Source organism: Sinohyriopsis cumingii, chromosome 6 (genome assembly GCF_028554795.1).
Source record: "Sinohyriopsis cumingii isolate HCF-2022 chromosome 6, ASM2855479v2, whole genome shotgun sequence".
In the NCBI taxonomy this organism is placed as follows: domain Eukaryota; kingdom Metazoa; phylum Mollusca; class Bivalvia; order Unionida; family Unionidae; genus Sinohyriopsis; species Sinohyriopsis cumingii.
In genome coordinates, this window is record NC_142966.1 from 72,963,297 (window position 1) to 72,987,009 (window position 23,713).

At 33.7% G+C, this 23,713-nt stretch overlaps 1 protein-coding gene across 3 annotated transcripts in view; it reads left to right on the plus strand.

Annotated features, from left to right (window-relative positions):
- Positions 1–23,045, plus strand: part of LOC149797201 (lysine-specific histone demethylase 1A-like) — a 69,894-nt gene extending 46,849 nt beyond the window's left edge. For all 3 annotated transcript variants that reach the window (XM_089961883.1, XM_089961881.1, XM_089961882.1), the window contains exons 14-19: positions 10,087–10,235; positions 11,380–11,475; positions 13,584–13,786; positions 15,590–15,832; positions 17,732–17,813; positions 21,807–23,045. In XM_089961883.1, coding sequence (XP_089818009.1) covers positions 10,087–10,235; positions 11,380–11,475; positions 13,584–13,786; positions 15,590–15,832; positions 17,732–17,813; positions 21,807–22,018 — 985 coding nt within the window. In that variant the 3' untranslated portion in view covers positions 22,019–23,045. The remainder of the gene's footprint in view (positions 1–10,086; positions 10,236–11,379; positions 11,476–13,583; positions 13,787–15,589; positions 15,833–17,731; positions 17,814–21,806) is intronic.
- The last annotated feature ends 668 nt before the right edge of the window (positions 23,046–23,713 follow it).

Below are 23,713 nucleotides of genomic sequence, written 5' to 3' on the forward strand. Positions count from 1 at the left end.
AATATTTCAGTCATATCAATATGATGTCTGCAGTGTGGCAGTTTATAGTGATGTCTAGCACTGGGGCATCATGCTGCAGACATGCAGCATGATGTCCCACCCAGTCACATTATTCTGGCACCAGACTGACCAGTCCTAACACTAACCTCTTAATACTGAATGCCTAGCGAGGCAGCTGTTAGTACTATCTGTGTAAGTCTTTGGTATGGACTTGGCAGGGGATTAAACCCATGACCTCCCACTTCAGAATCGGATGCTCTAACCACAAGGCCACCAGAGTGGTGAATTAAAATTAATATGGTTAATAATTGCTGAATTCAGGGTAATACGGTTGTTAATTGCTGAATGAATAGTAACAAGATTGTTAATTGCTGAATGAAGAGTAACAAGATTGTTAATTGCTGAATGAAGAGTAACAAGATTGATAATTGCTGAATGAAGCGTGATAAGGTTGTTAATTGCTGAATGAAGAGTAATAAGATTGATAATTGCTGAAAGAAGAGTAAAAAGATTGATAATTGTTGATTGAAGAGTGACAAGACTAATAATTGCTGATTGAAGAATGACAAGGTTGATAATTGCTGATTGAAGAGTGACAAGACTAATAATTGCTGATTGAAGAGTGACAAGGTTGATAATTGCTGATTGAACAGTAATAAGATTGATAATTGCTGAATGAAGAGTGACAAGACTAATAATTGCTGATTGAACAGTAATAAGATTGATAATTGCTGAATGAAGAGTGACAAGACTAATAATTGCTGATTGAAGAATGACAAGGTTGATAATTGCTAATTGAAGAGTGACAAGACTAATAATTGCTGATTGAAGAGTGACAAGGTTGATAATTACTGATTGAAGAGTGACAAGACTAATAATTGCTGATTGAAGAGTGACAAGGTTGATAATTACTGATTGAAGAGTGACAAGACTAATAATTGCTGATTGAAGAGTGACAAGACTAATAATTGCTGATTGAAGAGTGACAAGGTTGATAATTACTGATTGAAGAGTGACAAGACTAATAATTGCTGATTGAAGAGTGACAAGGTTGATAATTACTGATTGAAGAGTGACAAGACTAATAATTGCTGATTGAAGAATGACAAGGTTGATAATTGCTGATTGAAGAGTGACAAGACTAATAATTGCTGATTGAAGAGTGACAAGGTTGATAATTGCTGATTGACTAGTAATAAGATTGATAATTGCTGAATGAAGAGTGACAAGACTAATAATTGCTGATTGAAGAGTGACAAGGTTGATAATTACTGATTGAAGAGTGACAAGACTAATAATTACTGATTGAGGAGTGAGAAGATTAATAATTGCTGATTGAGGAGTGAGAAGATTGATAATTGCTGATTGAGGAGTGACAAGATTAATGATTGGTATTGGAACCAGGGTGACCAGTGTAGCCATTGCTACCCTAAATGTTTTACTCAGTTTGAATATGCTTATTGTATATTAACTCATTCTATATTGACTGACTGACTCATTTTGGAGAATACCCCTCCCCACTCCCTGTCAGGAACTAACCTAAATGCAAAATGTTTGTAATACTCCATTGAGACATAGGTGATTGTTTTTTCTTCTGGCAAGTGCTATTTTGTAGTCATGTTTTATGGCACAGCAACACAAGTAAAGTATTCAGTACTAAGGCAATTGTAGTGAATTACCTTGCTGAGGACACTGCATGAGCAAATGATGGATTTGAACCCATATCCTTTCTATCCTTAGCCCAACATGGTAATCACTGAACTGTCATAGCCTCTGGTTGTGGCAAAGGCATTTGTTGTCATCAACGATGCTAACATTTTTTTGGCAAAGATTATTTTAAAATTTCAAGAATGATACAGTGTGCATAACCTGTGTTCATTTATTTAATTAGTACCTGCTACAAGTTGTAATTTTTGTTTCACTTATGATAAATTTATAAAAAGCAAGATTAGAAGTTTTCATAACTCATCATCTCTCAGTCAGACTTCTTGCTTAAACATTTAACTGCATTGAATTTGTGTTCTTTTTTGCTCCATGGAATTGATATGAGACTTAATACATTAAATATACAAGGAACAAATAAGATCTATATACCCCTCTTGGCCAACATCAGTGATATTTTCCAAGAACAAAGTACCTTCATTTTTATCTTGTGCTTACCAAAAGAACAAGGCTTCCAGTTCTTTCTTTTCAATATAGTAGTTGTTCACATGGGCAGATTCTATTCAGGTATAGTTTATAGCTTTATTGCAATAAGACTTGGAGAATGCCTACATTATTGCTGTTCACAATATCTCTTAATGGGTTGTTACTTGTGAAATGTTTGAATGTTTATCTTTTTAAACAATTACTCTTTTTACAAAATTAAGGGTCCAATATATCAAAGTCATGAAACAGTTTATAGGGTGATGTGTATGTTCTTGCTGTACTCTTAGTTGAATATCTGAGGGTAGTTACATAGAAATCATTGAAACATAATGGACTGTTCACTAATTGCCTATGAAATAATAGGTAGTCAGTATTTAAACATTCATTAAATTGGCATAGGTTGAAGGTGATAGACTTCTTATAACGTACACAGAGGAGAGAGTATGTTGGTGAGTGTGACAGAATTATTGAGGTCTTTCCAAAGATCTTATATGCATTTTGTTGCATTTTGCATTTTCATTGGTGAAGAAAAGATGCTGCATACATGTCATTTAATGTCAGATCTCGCTCAGAGTTCATAGTGCTTTGATATGTCTTCTTTAAATAGGTGTCATATTGATTATGTCAAATGTAATGATGATGTCATTTTTAACTTGCTTAGTAAGCACTGGTTTTGCAAAAGCGGACTGCCTTAAATGGAATTAACTGCTCATCCTGTCAGCGTGGACTAAAAATGTGATTCCCTGCTAAAGCCGATTATTTTAGTCAGTAATAAGATGTTTTCTTTGTATCCTTGCCAGAATGAATGATTTTTGGTTTATTACCAATCTGCTTTTTAGGGGCTAAATATCTGTAAGATGTTTTAATGTATTTTCCTTTGTATTTATTTGTCAGCATATATTATTTTGAGAGTTGCTGATTGTCAGAATCATTATAGTACTGGATCATTTTAGAGATGGGTGCCAACTTATAACTTATAGCTTGAGTTCACCTGCAAACAACATAGACCCTGATCTGCCATCATATAACGCACTAGCAGATAATGGTCTGTGCTGTTTTTTGTATTGATTACTTAGCTTTTAGGCAAGTACATATGGTGATCTTAAGTCTGAAAAGGCCATTTTGTTTCAGGCTTAACCTTTTAAGCTTTGATATTTAATTCGAGATTAAAAATTTTATGATTAAAAAGTTTCAACTGATAGATTTAATTTTTCTGGGCGTTTGCACCATAATTGTTACAATATATTGAAAATAATGCATATACAGGCATACTGGTATTCTGTCATTCATGGCAGCACATCAGATTATGTTCAAAATAAAACTATACAGGTTGTTTTTTTGAACATTTCCATTATGAATACATGTAGTGTTATCATCTTAGAAATGCATAACCTGTGAAAACATGAATCTTGATCTGTAAGTCAAGGTGTACATAAAGCTTGTTCTCTTGGTGTATCTGACAGTATACATACCTAAATGTACCTGATAGTATACATACCTAAATGTACCTGATAGTTTACATACCTAAATATACCCAAGTGTTCACATATTGAAATGTACCTGATAGTATACATACCTAACTGTACCTGATAGTTTACATACCTAAATGTACCTGATAGTTTACATACCTAAATGTACCTGATAGTTTACACACCTAAATGTACCTGATAGTTTACACACCTAAATGTACCTGATAGTATACGTACTTAAATGTACATTATAGTTTACTTACCTAAATGTACCCAAGTGTTTACATATCTAAATTTACCTGATAGTATACATACCTAAATGTACCTGATAGCATACATACCTAAATGTACCTGATAGTTTACATACCTAAATGTACCTGATAGTATAAATACCTAAATAGATGCATTCTCTTTCAAGATTTTAGGGCTTTGGAAAATCTTTTTTGAGATCACTGTAAGACTTTATGATACTGCATTTTCATTTTTTGCCATCTTTGCAAAAGAGTCATTAAATATACAGGCCTAGAATTAAAAAAAAGAAAATTTTTTGTAGTCCTGCTGAATCTTCATTAGTCCGTCCCACAAAACCATATCAGACATACATGTACATTAACAGCATTTTTATTTGTTAGATATCACAATCATTCAAAAATCACAAGTACAAATCTTGCTTTAGAAGGTTACTTAAAAATGTTCAGGACAAGTTAACAAGAAAATAATGACTGATTCTTCAGAAGTTGACTAATACATGATGATGGAGTGAACACGTTTTTTTGAGCCTCTTCATCACTCCCCCTCCCCATAGGTTATTATGTTATTATGCATGCACATGTATGCAATGAGTAAACATTTAACCAACCATCTAGAGGCATTTTATATTTCTTCCCACTAACATTGTACACGCAAGTCACCCATTACAGAAAGTGAATTGCTGAAAATGCAAGAACAAACTTAAAGACCTAATAATGTTCCCTAACTTAATATTTACAGCATGTTTTTATGTTTTCTTATTTCATGGTGTTTGTTTTCTGTAATAATATCATTGTTAATGTTTTTTATGTTATAGGTTTTGCCTAATGTTGTAAAGCACTTAGAGCTTCTAAAGATTAGGCGCTATACAAAGTCCTCATTATTATCATTATTATTATTTATTATATATTAGAACAAACATGTGAGTGACCAAATTCTTATTGCAAGAAATTGACACATATGTCTGCTCAGACATAAACTTTGAAACAGAATGCAAAGCAATCAGAACTACGTATTAGGTCCTGAACTATGATGCAGTTTAGGATTTTACTGTTAGGAATCAAGGGTTAGTGATGTTATTCATTGTCTCATTAATTCTCCATTTTTTCTCAAGATTTTGTGAAAGTAAATGAGTATTTCTTATGACACCCTTTATTCAATAAACATAAATGATCTATAGAGGTCTGGGAAGAAACATGACATGGATATACACCAGCACAATTTTGATCCCTGCTACAACAACAAACGAATGTACAAAAGTGTTTAGCTTAATAACTGAATAGATGTAACTTACACAGCTAATTATCAAATTGTTTAATTGTCAGTTATGTTCTCAAATTAAAAATAAAATACAAGTTCCAGTGTTATGACATATCTGGTTTCACTTGAAACCATCCATTTTGTCATGCTGGCAGTATAAATTGGAGGGAATGAAAAATCGTGTGATCAGTGTTGACAAGCATTACTAACACTTCATTGGTCTAGTGGTTAGAGCGTCCACTTGGATGCGGGAGGTTTCAGGTTTGAACCCCAGCTGAGACATACAAAAAAAGATAAAATGGTACTAGCAGCTGCCTCACTTGGCACTCGGCATTAAGAGGTTAGTAACAGAACTGGTTGGCCTGATGTCAGGATAATGTGGCCGGTTGGGACATGATGCTGTATATCTGTGGCATGATGCCCAGTGCTAGACATCACTATAAACTGTCACACTGCAGATAGCATAGCAGTATGACTGAAGAATTGTTAAAGCTGGATTAAAAATCCGAAACACCAACACAAACACACAAGTATGAAAACTCGAATCCTAATTGTTCCAACCCTCTACATGAGTAATTGAATCAAAGGGATTTATATAGTTAGTTAGCTCTGAGAGAACTCTGATGTTATCCAGTCATTCAGATTTTCACAAGTTAACTATAAGAGCATAAATAAACACTGATTGGTGACAACAGAAACTTGACTTGCCATTGGACTATTAAATTATCAAAACTTCTAGCCAGACAAGAAGTTTACTTGCCTTGGGCAAGTGGACAACCACTACTTTTTGAGCAGAGGGCAGACCCTTTTCAAATTGTCAACACTTTCTGAATAGAATTCATTCCATAATACACAGTGTCCATAATGGCAGTTCTCAATCATCAAAATCTAGATACCTTTTAACATAACTGTATGCTCTCTACGCCAATGTGTGCTTGTATCATATGTTTTAAGTTCTTTGGTTTGATTGTCAGCTGGTGTGACACTAGTTGTGAACAAGTGGTATAACTGTGTATGCTGAAGAACATATGATGGTTACTTTCCTTGGCAAGTGGATAGAAAAAAACCCAGTAAATTGCAGTTATTGTTATAATTTGTCCTGTATGTACCATACTGAACATACCTGCCAACCATTACAGGTTTGGGGTAATCATTATGAGTTATACACTGAAGTATATATTACACTTGCCTTTGTAGAGGTTATGCTTTAGATTCAAATATTGAAATAAAATTAAATGCAGCAACAAATGCTGCATTTGACCTTTTGTGCCCCAGAATATCTACAAACATTAAGTGGGAGAAAATTCTAGAAAGACGGTTCCATTGTATCGCCTGCATATTCAATGGAATATACATATTGTGCATTTACATTATGTTCTATTTATAGCAGCTGTATACTATATGACACATGTACCAGAAAACACATTTTTTCTTCAGTATGAAAACTTGTCAGATTTAAAAATGAAGAGAATTGTTTAAAAAACCAGTTTATACTGTAAAAGATGCCAAAAGATATCAGGCGAAGTGAGCTTTATTGATGTCAGCTGTGGCTCAGAAATGTTAAATAACTTAGAAATGTTTGAGACGATGGGATCTTGTGGAACTTAATAGCATCTCATAATAGTAGTTGGACAAATAAAGAGTGTTTCAGAAATGTAAAAGAAGAATATGTGATAACACAGTGCTCATGTTTAGGACATCACCATCCTCGTTGCAAGATTTTTTAAGTTAATTTTATGATCAGTCACACTGGCAAATGTGCCATGTTGACTAGATAAAATATGTGTTGTGTATAGAATTTGTTTGGGTTTGAATTTGGGTACTAATCCACTTGTATTTTGTCCATTTTGAAAAGTTAAGTCATTGTATATGGGGTGGTTTATTGTAATCATGTGCAGATTATGCCTTTTGTTCACATAGATTACATTTGTACCTCTCTTGGGGTTGGTGGGTATAAACAAAAAGACAATATGGGTTTAAGAAATTTATCCCCATATTTCAGGATCCTGATTGGCAAAGAAGAAATTCCAACGTAGGTTCTTCATTGTTCTTTCCATCTTTTTTCTAACATGCATGCCAAATGAAAAATGATTTCATGATCTTTCATGATTTCACGTAGTTTTTGTTTACTTATGTAGACTAATATTCCATAAAATTTGATTTTCCTAATTTGTCGATATTTCTAAAATGAACTAATATATTTCATGCAAGTTGGGATGAATTGTAAGATACTACTGTCCATTGTTCTAGAATTATGTAGATCGAACAATGGACCTCAAAATGTGTCATGGATACAAAAACTATTCTGCCCGATTGCATACATTATGAGCCTTTGAAGGTAAAACTTTTTAAAAAAAACATTCATAACTGGAGAACACGAATTGAGGTAGAGGTAATTTTTATGAGGCAGTACATAAGGACTAGTTTGATGTTTGTTGTATTTGCTGCATTTTTCATGCTGTATCAAATTCATTATGTTAATGCAAATATCCAACTTGCGGCTTACAAGTTTAAAATTTTCTTACGGGGAAAACAAAACTGATATTACAGCTTGCCTTTCAAAGGATTTTTCAAGCGGGTTGTATTGAAAATTGTAATTTTCAGTCAAACTGGCTCGAAAGTTTGAAGTGTCAGTTACATATCTGTGTAGGTATATAGAAATTGCCTTATCAAGAATGATTTTAAGTATGTTTTTGCGTAGGGATTGTTGTCTTGTGTTTTCAGAATGTCATGTAAAGTTCTTGATAGATACGGCATTTCTGAATGAGTGCATTTATTTCATTGGAACATGCATATTGTGAATCTAACATAATTACTGTTTATACTCACTATGTGTCAACTCCAACTGCAAACTGCATAGACCCAGATCTGCTGGCACATTGTGTGATAATATATTTGGGTCCATGCATTTCTCCAGGGAAATCTTTAGCACAAACATAGACCCAGATCTGCTGGCACATTATGCGATGGCAGATCAGGTTTTTTTTGTGCATTTAGACTTAACTTAGAAAATGGACTTTGTTTAGGAAAGTGTTTGTATGGTATATAATTTTTGTTTCTTTTACTAAGGAAGTTAACTTGTGAAGACATGATTCAAACTTTAATACAGTCAAACCTGTCAGTAGCAACCTTCCTTGGGAAAAGCAATAATGGTCTTTGTAAATAGGTGACCTCTGTGCATAGGTTCACATTTTAAAATTGTTTTTGGAACAGCTACTTTGCACTGAGGAGTATTATCATTATTTAGTTATTTATTTATTTATTTATTATTATTATTATTATTATTATTATTATTACATGACTTTTTTGTATACTATTATTCAAAATCATATCATATATTTTGTTCTGTCACAAATTTATGCTCAACATTACGTTACTGTATTCTGCTCATTTCATTCAATCCTACATATTAAATCATCACTGACTTAAAATAATCACTGATCTTTGTTTTATGCACCATTACCAGGAGTTTCATTACTGATTAACAGTTTATGTTTGACAGTAAAATAGAGAACTGAATCTTTTTTTGTTGGCCAACTTGTACAAATTATACTGGTAACAACTATTCATGCCTTGAAAATATCTGGATTGCCAGTTGCTTAACTAGCTGAGATCAAAAGATAGCTCACTTGGGAACCCTGTGATGAATAGGAAATCAAATGAAGCCATGTACATCTCTATTCTTTATAACCCATGAGCTGAAACTTCACCTTGCTTTACAAACAAGTTTTAAACATTAAATGACCCCTGACCCTAATGAAAAGAGATGCAACTCATATCTCCTCTGAAAGAGATTGTTTTTTCTTCATAGGTAGCTTTAAGTCACTGGCAAATAGATGAAGATATTGAACTCTATCTGTCACACTAGCAGAAAAGGTGATTTCATTTCAGCTGTTATAACACAACTACTTTTTCTACCATTAAGTAAATGAATTGCTTTGACCCCCTACTGTAATGATAAAAAACTGCCTTACTTTCAAATTTTACATATTGACACCTTTGAGTTCCAGTGTCAATGTGACTGGGGTGTGTAGTACAATGGAGATAATAAATATTTTCACATGTGGTACGTAGTACAATGGAGACAATACATATTTTCACATGTGGTATGTAGTACAATGGAGATAATATATATTTTCACATGTGGTATGTAGTACAATGGAGATAATAAATATTTTCACAATGATTTGCATGATATTCCTTTATCTAAACAATGCCTTTCTTGTGAAGAAAAATTTAGTTGGCTTAGACTGAGCAATGGTGATAGATACATGCCAGTAACCCCTTAAATCAGGAAGAAACCATTGTTTGTTTAGGAAACCCCTGGCTACTGCTCATGGAAGGTTACTCTTACAGGACATTTATGTATAATATTTGGGGGGATTAGAATGGCTGTTGTGAAAAGGTGATCACTGAGTAAAGGTGACCATTAGGACAGGTTTGACTATTTAAGATGCTAAATTGTTTTGTATACAATAGAAAGGGTCAGTCATTGATGAAAATGTTTTGTCATAATACTGCAGAATTTACTACATTGACATAGATTAATTATCTGATGTACATGTCATGATAAATGTTCTAATTTATTATTTGCACCATATTGCATTAAGGGATTTAAGCATAGAGTCATGGTAGGGAGGATTTTGTCATACATCGATAGGATTTTAGCCTAAAGAAATAGGTTTTAAAAATTAGTTACTCCACTGATGGAATAGATACAAAAGGGGTTTCACATACCATTTTAATAAGGGGATATTAATCTCAGGTGTGAAGTTGTTTACTAAAGTACAACTTTCTGATGTCCGCATGATAGTTGGATTTCTGTCAAATTGTTAGTACATGTTCAAATCAGTTTTAGATAGAAGATATTATTTGAATATGGAACCTGTTATAGAAAAATATAAAATTAATTTTAAGGAGAAGGATACCTTTTTAATCGGCTTTTGTTTTATAATTTCAGTGATGTGTACCTGTCTTCAAGAGACCGACAAATTTTGGATTGGCATTTTGCCAACTTGGAATTTGCCAATGCCACCCCATTGACCCAGTTATCTCTGAAACACTGGGATCAGGATGATGATTTTGAATTTTCAGGAAGTCATCTTACAGGTAGATTGAGTATATAGTAATTTTGTAACCACTGGACAGATTTAAAATAGATTTTGAATTTTCAGGAAGTCATCTTACAGGTAGATTGAGTATATAGTAATTTTGTAACCACTGGACAGATTTAAAATAGATTTTGAATTTTCGGGAAGTCATCTTACAGGTAGATCGAGTATATGGTAATTTTGTAACCACTGGACAGATTTAAAATAGATTTTGCAGAGGGCTAAATAAATCTTTATTTTTTGGGAAATAAACATGTGCATGTTTAACTTCTGTCATCATTCACACACTATTTAACATTTTAATCTTCCATAGAATTCTTTTGTTGTATACAAAGGTTTGTGCCCAGTATCTGTATCATGACTGATGTCTCAGTATCATGCATTTCATGACACAGAATTATATTTTATTGTATACAAAGGTTTGTGCCCAGTGTCTATATCATGACTGATGTCTCAGTATCATGCATTTCATGACACAGAATTATATTTTATTGTATGCAAAGGTTTGTGCCCAGTGTCTATATCATGACTGATGTCTCAGTATCATGCATTTCATGACACAGAATTATATTTTATTGTATGCAAAGGTTTGTGCCCAGTATCTGTATCATGACTGATGTCTCAATATCATGCATTTCATGACACAGAATTATATTTTATTGTATACAAAGGTTTGTGCCCAGTGTCTATATCATGACTGATGTCTCAGTATCATGCATTTCATGACACAGAATTATATTTTATTGTATGCAAAGGTTTGTGCCCAGTATCTGTATCATGACTGATGTCTCAATATCATGCATTTCATGACACAGAATTATATTTTATTGTATACAAAGGTTTGTGCCCAGTATCTGTATCATGACTGATGTCTCAATATCATGCATTTCATTCCATTGCTCTGCTTAGATGTTTGTTAGATGTTATACCACATTATGCCACACTGATATGTTATACCACATTGATAGTTGTACCACATTGCTAGATGTCGAAGCACATTATACCTCATTTCTAGTGGTGTACACCCATATACCACATTACTTCATTATACCACATTTCTAGGTGGCATACCACAGTTGATGTTGTTATGACAGTAATTGATATAAATATTATGTAATAATGATTAATATATATCACTGCAGTGAGAAATGGCTACTCTTGTGTGCCTGTAGCACTTTCTGAAGGACTGGACATAAAGCTTAACACAGCTGTCAGGCAGATCAAATACACCAATTCAGGTATGCCCTATTTCAAGGCTTGTTGCTAAAGAAAATACTCCAGTTGCAATGAATTTTAGGGGGTCCATAAATTAAATTATTTAAGGAAAAAGCAAAAACATTTACAAGTTTGTTTATTAACATGTAAAATGAATTTAAAGCAGTAATTTTTCAGTTCGTGTTAGCAGTTGAATGCTATGAAGGAGAAACTGCCATTTCTTTTGGTTCTTGAAAAATAGTTAAAATAATATTTTAATGTTTTTGGAGAAAGTGAAACAGTTGTCAGTGTATTATACTGTGAAATTATAACATTTTGTTGTTTTCTTAATGCTCATAGGTAACTTCAACCCATGAAATTATGATTATGAGAGAAACAAAGATAGAAGGAAAACCAAGAAAACCTTTCAAATCAGTACAGTATAGTGTTGCATCCAGCCTGTAAAATCATGGGCATCCCCCATTCCTTGTGCAACTCTAGAATGCATTTTAAAGGAGAAGACATGGAAAAGAAATCAAATTTATGCATGTAATGGTAGTTAATGCATATGTAACTGTTCGATGTAATGGTAGTTAATGCATATGTAACTGTTCGATGTAATGGTAGTTAATGCATATGTAACTGTTCAATGTAATGGTAGTTAATGCATATGTAACTGTTTTTAGATTAGTATTGATATTGCTACAACATCTGGGACATACTGGTGGTTGTTTGTACTTAGCACTTATTATGTGTTGTAACTCATTAAATGAGGCCCCAGGGGGCGGGGGCCGAATGGTCTAAAGCACTTGCCTTTTACTCTTCACTGCCATCTCATCTCTGGCCACTTGGGTTCAAGTCTTGGGCTTGGCCAATGTGGTTATGTAAGAAAGCTTGCTGGTAGCTTCCTGTACTTAGGGTGTTGTTACTAAGGTTTTTCCCAGTTTCTTTTACCAGCAGTTATATTGGCTGCCATATATAGCTGATCATGCGCTGAAAAAATGGTGTTAAACCCCAGAACATAAACCTCATTAATTAAATAATTACTCATTAAACGAAGAAGATAACTGATTATTTTCGGGTGGATACTGACAGCAGGGAGGATATAAATGTCCTCTTGATATTGTCGGTGCCTGGTACAAAAGTACAAGCCCAAAAATGCTTTGGTTGAACTTGAAATAGCGAGGTGAAGACTGAAGCATATGAACATGGAACAAGATGTGAAGATAAAGTTGACCTTACTGGGGAATAAGTGGAGGATTGCCGAACAAGTAATGAAAGTAAAACCAAAGTTACAATTTGCATGGATCAATACATTTTCAGTGTTGAAATTTTACTATAAAGGTGGTATGGCAGGTGATCTGTGTATGAAATCAAGAAAGAAAAACCCATTTACAGTTGAGGATTAGGTAAATTTCAGGACATATACATTGACATGGGAGAGGGAGACGTAAAAGAAGGCTAGTTACTCGTGACCACCATTAAATAGTACGTTAGTGAAACTAGTTCTAATTTGATAAGTAAGCCCCTCTACCCCAGTAAACTGTGGTACTCTGCCCCTTTTTGGTGATGGGTGGTCAAGAGTGGTAGTTTCCATTTCTTGTAATGTCCTGGATGCAGTGCACACACACACACTTTTTCACTAAAACACCCATATAGATGTTAGATAAATGTTACTTGAAAAGATTACTCTGTACTAAAGCATTCTTGATGTGTTATAATTAAAATGGTCCAATGTATTCATATTCTGCCAAACCTGTGTTTTCAAAATCCCTTCAAGATTAAATACCCCATCTTAGCAAAGCATTAATATGTTTCCATCACTCAACATGCAAGAATCAAATATACTTGTAGATCATTCTAAAAATAATTTACTTATAATTTTTAAAATATGCACAGATAATGTATTTGGAACAGCATAAACTGAATTAAATGTTAGGATCGTATACACTTTGTCGGATGGTAACATGGATTCTTCATTGATTGTTAGCACAAGCTCACTAATTTTTAATATAACTGATTAATGCAAGTGCCCACAAAATGAATTTTTTAGTAAGATCACAAGTAATAATCCCCCTTGACAATAAATGATTTTACAATCTTTTGTAAAATTGTACTTTTCAGTGTATGTATGTTTGTAATTTTTCCATAGGAGTTGAGATTTTGACCACAAATTCCAAGAATAACAGCAACCCACTGACGTTGAAAGGAGATGCTGTGTTGTGCACCCTGCCTCTTGGTGTGCTGAAGGAATGTATCAGGGGAGGAGGTTTAAACTCAGTTCAGTTTAATCCCCCATTGCCAGATTGGAAGTCTGCAGCCATTCAGAGAATGGGATTTGGTAATCTTAACAAGGTCAGTATTACATGAACGTCACTCAGTTGGAAAAAAATAACAATTCTGATTTTTATACCCATATACTTTACAAATGAAGCTTTTAATAGTGCTCCTTATTTTGAATTGATCCGTTGCATTTCTAAGTAAATAAAGTGTAAAAAAAATAATGCATGTTGGGAAAGAAGAGCCTCAGAAGAGTTTTTGGGGATGCCCTAAGGGCTGCTACATGACACCATTAGTTGTGTTTCTTTTTTAGCTTATCTCTGTTAATTACACAAGAGCTTATACTCAAGATTTGTGCTGTAGTCAGCATTGGTATCAGCATTAGAAAATGAACACAATTTAAGTTCTGGTCAATTTCTAAGACAGTTTCTGGTACAGTCTTGAAAGTTTATATGTGCATCGATGAATAGAAGTGCATCACTCAGGATACCAAAAGTAGGTCACTGCTCAGTTTTTCACCAAAAGTGATCATGTACACTGTTTACATTTAGGTCAGTTTGTGGAACACCATTGTGGTCACATTTTGAGGATTACTATTTTATAACAAAAAAATAGTTCACTGTTCAACTTTTCCCTCTAGTGTGATAATGTACACTTGCTATGATTAGGTTAATTTCCATCACACTTGCTTGTACAGCCTTGGAGATAGATATTTGCATGCATCTTGATGAATGTTACACCACCATACCAAAATCAGATGACTGTGACTTCTTTTTCACACTCATTGATCATATATGCTTCAGGTGAGTGCTTGTATCATCATTAAACTGGATATCAGCATACATTCTGAGACGTACGGCATCGATAGAAAAAACAACAGACTGAACTGTTTCAGCCATTTGTCTTCATCCTCACTCAGTATTGGTCATTGTTAGCATTGACAGATACAAAATTATGTTTCAGAATTATTAGGTGTTGGTGAACTTTGGTGCCATGTGATAGTTTCATTTTGTCTTTCAGAATATTAACCATAGGAAAGTTCATAAAGGATAATAGGTTTTAATAATTTGTAACAAGGAAAAAGGGAAATCTGAAAGATAACAGTTTCGCATTATTATACCTTCACTTAGTTACCAATTTTGAGCTAGGCTTCCATTTTCTTATTGCCTCTCCCTTTTTTGAAGAAAAGTGGTTGACATAGTTTCAGCATTTCTGCCTGCCTGTCTGTCTTTCATTTCCATTCTGTAATTTTAAAGCTGTTTAAGAGGAACGGATTAAACTTTACAAGTTTCTGCACCATCGTTAGAGGGTGTGTTATGTACCATGTTGGTTCTGTATTTAAGGTCAAGGTCATTTATCAGTATTTCTCGTTGCCCATCACACTGTCCCTTCTGCTTATCAGTAAAATAGTTCAGACTAAAATTGCATACAATTTTCTTGCAGATATTTAATGTCACTTAAACTTTGTAGGAGAAAACACTGTTGTAGACTAGTAGCTAACCTTATTTCACAGCTTATCATAAGTTTAGCAGAAGCATCTTAGCTTTAAGAAAGTATGACAATTTTGATTTTTTAAGAACGCCATTTATTGCTAATTTGATGGGACATTGCTTTTTAAAATGATGGCTAAACACATTCTCAAAAATGTCTGGTTCTTTATGGTTTTTTTAAAAAAATTTTGTTTTCTCATCATGACAGTGTTATGAGTATGTAGCGTTGCCATCTTTCTGCCTGTCGATCCATCTTGGTTAAGTTTGTAAGTCATTTCAGGTACTTCATTGGAGCATCTGTCTGTCTTGATTATATTTTTAGCCTAAAATATGATGGTTATGAATAAAATTCTCATCATCTTTTGACAAGACATATATGTTATTTTAGGTGGTTCTTTGTTTTGACCGAGTGTTCTGGGATCCCAATGCCAATCTGTTTGGACATGTCGGGAGTACCACAGCAAGTCGAGGGGAGCTCTTTCTCTTCTGGAACCTGTACAAGGCCCCAGTTCTTCTGGCTCTTGTGGCAGGAGAGGCTGCAGCTATAATGGAGAATGTCAGCGATGATGTGATTGTTGGCCGATCCATAGTGGTATTGAAGGGTATCTTTGGCAATAACAATGTTCCACAGGTATGCATTAAGCATAAATGCAAAAGCTTAAAACCAGATATAAGTGAATACGTATTTGATGAGAATTTACTGAAAAACAAAAATTATGATTTTGTTATAATTTGACAATAAATAAATACAAACCAAATTTTTTGTGTAACTATTAAATATAAAAGGCAAGAAAATATAAGAACAAAATCAGAAAATGATTATAAACTTTTTTATAAATCTAAACAGAACAGTCAGTAATCCTTATCAAAATCAAACAACTGTACATCTTTCCATATTGACAGAAAATCTTTCCTGATCTTTTTCTTTTCTGATTTTTTTTTCTGCTCCTTTTTCATTTTTTACATCCTCTGTCCATAATGATGACCCTGACAAATATGACATTCAGTGTTAGTTGTACTATGGCCTTTTTTTATTTTGTAAAAGAAAGTTACTTGAGGTCTGACAAAGAATAATTAGGCTATTTTAACTTACAGCAAAACCAGCTTGTTTAGATTGCAGATCTCACTTGAAATATCTGTTTTAAATGGTTCCATGTTGTACACTATTTGTGCGTATCTTATCACATGTAGGTGTAGGACTGAGATACCAGCCATTCTCGATTTTGCTGAATTATTTCATTTTTATTGTGAATTATATGGACAAATTCTGGAAAATGATTTACTGGGATAAATGTTGAACAGGAGTTTTACATATAGACACAGGTAGGGAGAAATGTACCCCACAACCAGTATCAGGAATTGGTACATGTATATAGAATATGTGGGCTTATCTTTGCCAAAATGTTGATGGAATTTAAGACATTGGAAATGGAGGAGTGGACACTTCATATTTTCTCATTAGACCTTAATTGTTTCTGACTCTGTATAGGTCTGTAAAGGTTCTCAGGAAGATCCATCAGTATACTTGTTTTGAAATTACTTTTAAGAAAGGATACTATCCATTCCTGGTGGGTTGATTATAATCTGCAAAATTAATGCAAGGATTCCTCATAATAATGCTTACGTGTTGGAATCTCTGCAAGCATCTGTCAGATTAGAACAAATTAAGATATGTGACTTTTGGCAGTGTGGATTGTATAGGCTTTTATTTCAAGTAAAGAATTTAATATTTCAGCAGAATTCTTGTAATTATATCAAAGGGCTCAAGGACAAAATGATGTAGAATAGAAATTTACTCTATCACATCACTGGAGTTAAACTATTCACATATGTTTTCCTGCAGTTGTTTTCATCAGTATTATCCAAAAGTCACTTGCCTGGTCTGACAATCTTTTCTACTTAGCACTTGCCTGTTCCTTAGGTTTGCTTGTCTGAGGGCTGTTTGGCAACAATTAACGTTGAATCCGTATTCAGTATTTTAAATGTTGTTTGAAATTTAAAGTTTATTTCAGTTAGAGGTGTTTTTTTGTGTGTTTGTGTGATATGTAGATTAGAGTGGACTAAAATGGTGCCTAAAACATTGCCAAATTTGGTATGTTGAAGTTTATTAACAATATCAGCCTTGGCATCGATACTCAGTGGTTAAGAAGAAACAAAGAAGGCAAGAATCATTGACTTGCACAAATTCTCTTTTACAGCATCAGTCTCTTTTTGGGGGGACTTTTGTTAGAATCTGCTTTTCCTTTTTCTGTAAATGTTGCTGAAACATTAGTTTATTTGTGGTATCTTAACATATATATTTTATTTAAAATAATTCAGATAGGAATTTTACAAACAATCAGTACTGTTTATTAAAGATATAACAAAATCTATGTCACATAGATCAAAAAGGTTATGGTTTACAAACAATCAGTACTGTTTTGATGAAGATGTAACAGAACATATGTCACTTAGATAAAAATGGTTATGGTCTTGTATCTTCATTCACTTACACAGATCAGACTTTAAAAATGTGTATTCCAAATTACAGCCAAAGGAGACCCTGGTGACAAGATGGCGAGCTGATCCCTGGTCTAGAGGATCCTATTCATTTGTAGCCGCAGGATCAACAGGTTTGTGATTTAGAGAGTGTGTGTATGCGTGTGTGTGTGTATGCGAGTGTGTGTGTACAGTAGATGATTAATTTGTAACATTTTACATGGTACTCCAACTTGGATTAAATAGTCAAACCCATTATTTGTAATACATTTTAGGAATTTCCAAGTTTTCACTGAAATTTGCATTTTTTTGGTGGTATTATATCATTACCTGATTAATCTGGGAGTCAGCTTTTGGCTTATGTAAATTTTATGACAGTACTTAGAATGAGATTTGTCTTTTATGGAAACCCTGGCCTCAGGTTTTTGGTCAGCTGGTTACAAGAAAATTGGGGTCATTGTGTTTAGATTTATCTATGACAAATCTTTTCTTTGAATTTGAGGCTGATAAAGAAACAAATCACAAAGAGGTGCCTTAGGTTTTTCTGTATTCATTATTTTTTTACCATGGAGACCAGTGTAGCATATGTATATAACTGGACAATAAGTTGGGGACCAGGAAGTCACATACTCTCTAGATGACTCTTCTTTGGAGAGCTGAGCTTCTTACCATTCTTGAGACAGTATTTTTGATCCAGTGTAGAGTAAACATGGTTATATAGACTTAAATCATCAAAGAATTTGTTGGGTACAAATTTAAATAGGATTGAATATCCGTGAGGTGAGCTTGCATCTGTCTGATCGGCTGGTTTTGTCAATATTTCTGATCTAAGTTTTATTAAATTAGCAAAACAGGGCTACATTGTCAGTGTATCCAATGAGTTTTATTTGCACATATTAACAAAATTCAATGCAGATAGAAATAGTTCTAAATCTATATGCTGCATAATCAGTTTTTTATTATTATTCTTTTAACATTTTTCTTCTTTTCTCTAAAGGAAAGCAAGGGAAGTAATCCATGATTTTGTCTATTGAGAATTGCAGGTTTGGAGTTACAGAAAGTTCTTCCTTGGCAAAATGCAAATCAGATGCAAATAAATTTAAAGTACAAGATGCATACATATCAAAAGATCCATTTTTATAAATTAGCAAAATAATATTCCTATGGATTAAACTGAATAATTTGGATAGAGTTAGAGTTAAAGCCCTTTACAATGAACTTAATATCTTCACCAGGGATGTTGCCCATAAGTAACATAGATCAGGAACCATTCAACATACAGTGGAACCCTGCTATAACGTGATAACTGGGTGTCCAAAAGATTGGATCGCGTTAATAGCGGGTTGCATTAATGTGGGGTTTTACAAGTATTTTACTTTTTTCAGAGAACAACTCATTGGCACATATACATGTATTCATATCTAATGTGTATGATGAATAGATATCAACACACATTTACTATTGTGCTGTTGTGGCATGCAGTTCATCCATAATGCATGTAATTCCATTGAAAAACTGCACACAGATTTACAATATTCAATAATTTTGTCCCAGATCATTGTGTCTGAATTCAACGTTTAATATATAGCATGATCAGAGCATTATCACTGTTTACTTGCCGTTTGATATCGTACTGTTGAGGCTTGCAATTAATCCATAATACATGTATTTCCATTGCAAAAATTGCTTACATATTTAAACTATTCAATAATTTTGTCTTAGATCATTATGTTTCTGAATTCAGTGGGAAAAATTTACAGCAAAATTAGGTTAAGAAGGATGAAGCATGTGTATGGTTCATTACATTCCAGGGTCTATGAATGGTGTCTGTACAAATTTTGTACTGCTAAAATTTCTCATGCATTTCTGTGTACGTTTATCCATAGTAAATTTCCAATAATTAACGCTTGTACGCCTATTCATTTGAATGACTACTGCAAGAATAATTAACAATCAACACATGCTTTAAGCGTGCATATAACTTTTGCTTCAGATTTTGTGAATATCGAAAAAAATGTGTGAAAACTACTTTACTAATCATTGCGCAAAGTGCAGAGAACGACTTGCATTTGTGAACTTGCTTTTCCATAACAGTAAAATATTTTTATAAAAAAAGGAAATGAATAACGCGTTCATAAGCAAACACCATACACATGTAAAACCCAAGAACTAAGTGCAGTAGGCCTACAGTGGTCATGAGTCACTTTTATAAAAAAAATTTAAGCCGAACACATATACAATTTTATACTCTTTCAATTTCCAGCTGATAAAGCAGACATTATTTACTGGTCAACTGATTGTGTTGAATAACACCGCCAAACCCAGCAAACATGCTGGCAGCTTTCGTATTTGATGTTTTTTAAATTGTAAGAATCTTTTGTTAACCACCACATTGTCTGCTGCGTGGTAAAGAAGAAACACATGTTGACTATTGTTTGAGCAGTGATTGTATACAGAATTAATTGAAGACAATCACAAAGATGACTTACTGGCTTTACTCATGGATCAGTAATAAGTAACATTTCCAATAATATTTATTTTGGCATAACACTTGAAGAACCTGGTGAAATTGTTAAATTTCAGAAGCTACACCACGATTGTGTTTTATTAAAATTCATACGTGAACTCTTCCCCAAAATGACAATAAATGTTTTACACACTATTTCTCGTACTTAAACAATTTTTTTTCCCTCAGTACAAGAAAAATACACATACATGTATTTGAAATTTCAAGAACCTCACCACGATCATATTATATTCGAGATTCATACGTGATCGCTTCCACAAAATAATAAATTTTTTATACACTATTTCACAAACTTTGAACACAAAATATTTTTTCATGAGCAAATGAAAATACGAAATTTTGGGAGCCATGCCACAAACGTGTTATATCCAAATTCGCATTATCGCGGGGCGTATTATGGCTGGGTTGCATCAACATTGACGCATAAACTTACATTTACTTTTTATTGGTCTACTCCTTTTTGGACACATGCCCCGTGTCAATCAAAATTCCATCTTCACATGGCAACTTGGAATTTTGCTTGTAGATCAGCCTAGCTCAATAACTATTCCCCATTTTTGGGTGGATAATGGTAAAAAACATTGTTTCTTAGACCTACCTGTGCTTTTGGGGGATTTTTTTCAGATCATGTATTTTGGACAGGGTTATGGCCCTTGTGAATCAACTTTATTTTTTTGCATTGGATGTTGCTTGTGTTAAGCATAGCTTAAAAACCATTCACCATATTCTGATGCAGTTTGATGTAAACATTATTGCAGTGACATAGATCTGTGTTACAGGTTTGACTCATGTTTCCATTTGGGACAGTTATGGTTCTTTTTGATGAACTTCATGCCATTTACATGGGATATAGCTTGTATGGATGAGTCCTTGAAGGATGTGGATTTCAAGTATTCCATGTCATCATTTAGAGGATTAATGACACTGTAATGCAATTCTTCTCCTAAATTTGGTTTCCCAATGCAAGTTCTGCTGTTTACAGCCCTGCAAAGCAAATTGTCATGAATGTGACACTTTGTGATAGACTCACAACTTATTGTTGCATTTATGATAAATGATTGTGAAAGTCATGCTAAAATTTAAAATGTTACAAAAGTGTTTGAATATGTGTGAGCATAATCACACAAAAATAAGGATTGGGCACAAATTTTCATTAATCATGCACACAGTAGAAATTGCCATTTTGCTCAGTGTCCTACTTTTATGTATGAGTTGTTACATTATTTTTGTGTTTAGCTCAGTTTCTCTCACACCATTGTATATAGTCGTAAAATTTGATATATGTATTCTTATTTCTGAGGACAGTACTCACCACAGGCAAAAGTAGGTCATAACTAACCAAATTGTTACACTCAAGAGGTTACATTAAAGTTTTGCATTTTCCTTGGTTGTCCAACACTAATGTTACGTACATATACAGTCATGAAACTTTACAGGTTTACTCATCTTGGATGGGACTAGTCACCATGGGCAAAAATATATTGATAGTGACCCAATTTTTGTGTTCTAGCGACTTTGCAAGATTTTTGGAATATGCCACAATGGAATAGGTAAGACATAATGTTCTGTGGAATTATTGTAAATATTTCTTCAATTTCAGGAAATGATTATGACCTGATGGCCACCCCCATTTCTTCACAACAGGGTGCACTGCCTCGTCTTTTCTTTGCGGGAGAACATACAATTCGAAACTACCCAGCCACAGTCCATGGAGCACTGCTTAGTGCATTGCGAGAGTCTGGCAGAATAGCAGACCAGTTTTTGGGAGCCCCATATGCTCTACCAGCCAGGCAACCAACTCAAGTGGTGTGACACTTGTCAATTACAAGATCTAAACCGTCTTAATTGGCTCTTGTAGAGTGATTGCATAGGATAGGGATATGTTGAAGGGGGAAGACTATTTTGCTGTTGTTCGTGTATACTGGTACATTAGGACTACGAGAAAATACTGGAGTGCATAGTTAGTATGCATATCTTTTTAATATGCCTGCCAATAGGTGCAGTGTACTACCATTATGGAGTACTATTAAACACAGAGTGGGTGTATAATGTACTATTTATGGTATTCTTGTTGTCCCATGTGTATATCAAGAAGTGGCTACAGGTTCCTGTCCATGGTATTTGTTGATACACCAGACAAACTTGGTGCATGCATTAACACACTTGTGATTAAACTAGGGAGATAACTGTGTATAAATCATTTCTTCTTGCAGCTCACCTAGTGGAAAAATCATTTGGTCCAAACTTATTTATTTGTGTTTGTACTTAAAGGGGTGATGGTGTTAAATAATGCTCAAAACAAGATAATTACAACAGTATTTATGCTCACAGAAATATGTTGCATCATAGTATTGAATCTAGACTTGTTATGGTTTGGTATGTTTACATCTTAAGATGATTCAAAATATGAATATCTTGTGATCATCGATACCTCAGGCAATATTCATTACAGATCTGATCGTTATGATCAGTGAAAACCATTTAAGGTTGATATTCACTCAGAAAACATCACTTTCATAGATCCAGGTACTTCTTCCATCAAACGAGTAAAATGCCCATTATTTTAATGAAGTTACCAACGATAATAAATAAACATTTCTTTGAGACCAATTATACTTAAAACTTTGGTGTACTTGTTTGCTGTTGATGACCTATGGGAGGGTATCGATAAGCAATTATTACTGTTTTTTATTTTGTCCAAGGCTTCAAAATTGTATCAATCATAAATACCGTCTTCTGGCTTAAATTTTCATAGTGTGCATTTTGTTTGCATCATACAGGACATTGCTTATTTTTTTTTTTACTCTTTTGGACAATAAAAGTATTCTACAGAAACAAATCTTTTCATGTTCTTCATTGTTACCATTTACTGAGAGGCAAATGAACCCCTTTATCCATTATAAACTTTTGTTGTATATTGTGTAGTTTTGAAAGATGTCATCATATTGGGCTATTTGGTAACACAAGCGTGATTCACTAATCAGGAAAAGCACACATTCTTTTTGGAACAATGGGGAAAAAAAAGGCATTGACATAAAATAAAAATTTGATTTTTATATTTGAATAGCAATTGATTTGGTTTGGTTTAATGCAATAACAGCAACTCCTAAAAAAAGAGACCAGATGCAATTAATTTATTGTAGGTTAGCACATGCTGTATTTGTTTAAATTAATTACTGTATATACTTGCTTTTAAGTCGAGTCCAACTACAAACTACATAATGCACCAGCAGATCTGGGTCTATGCAGTTTGTTTGCAGTAATCAGTAGAACAAACTACATAGATCCTGAGTGGTTACGGTAGCAATTTTCAAATGGCCTTTGTTGTAAGGAATAAAATAGCCATCCTTGGTTAAATAACTATAATTAGAGAAAAAGGCAGTTTGTTGCAGTTATTGATGCCAAATTTAATTAGTTTTGTACTATCTTTAGCCCAAATGATATTGAAAGGAAATTTATTTTTACTGGGGTCTACAATGTCACCATGTTAATATATATGGAATTGCA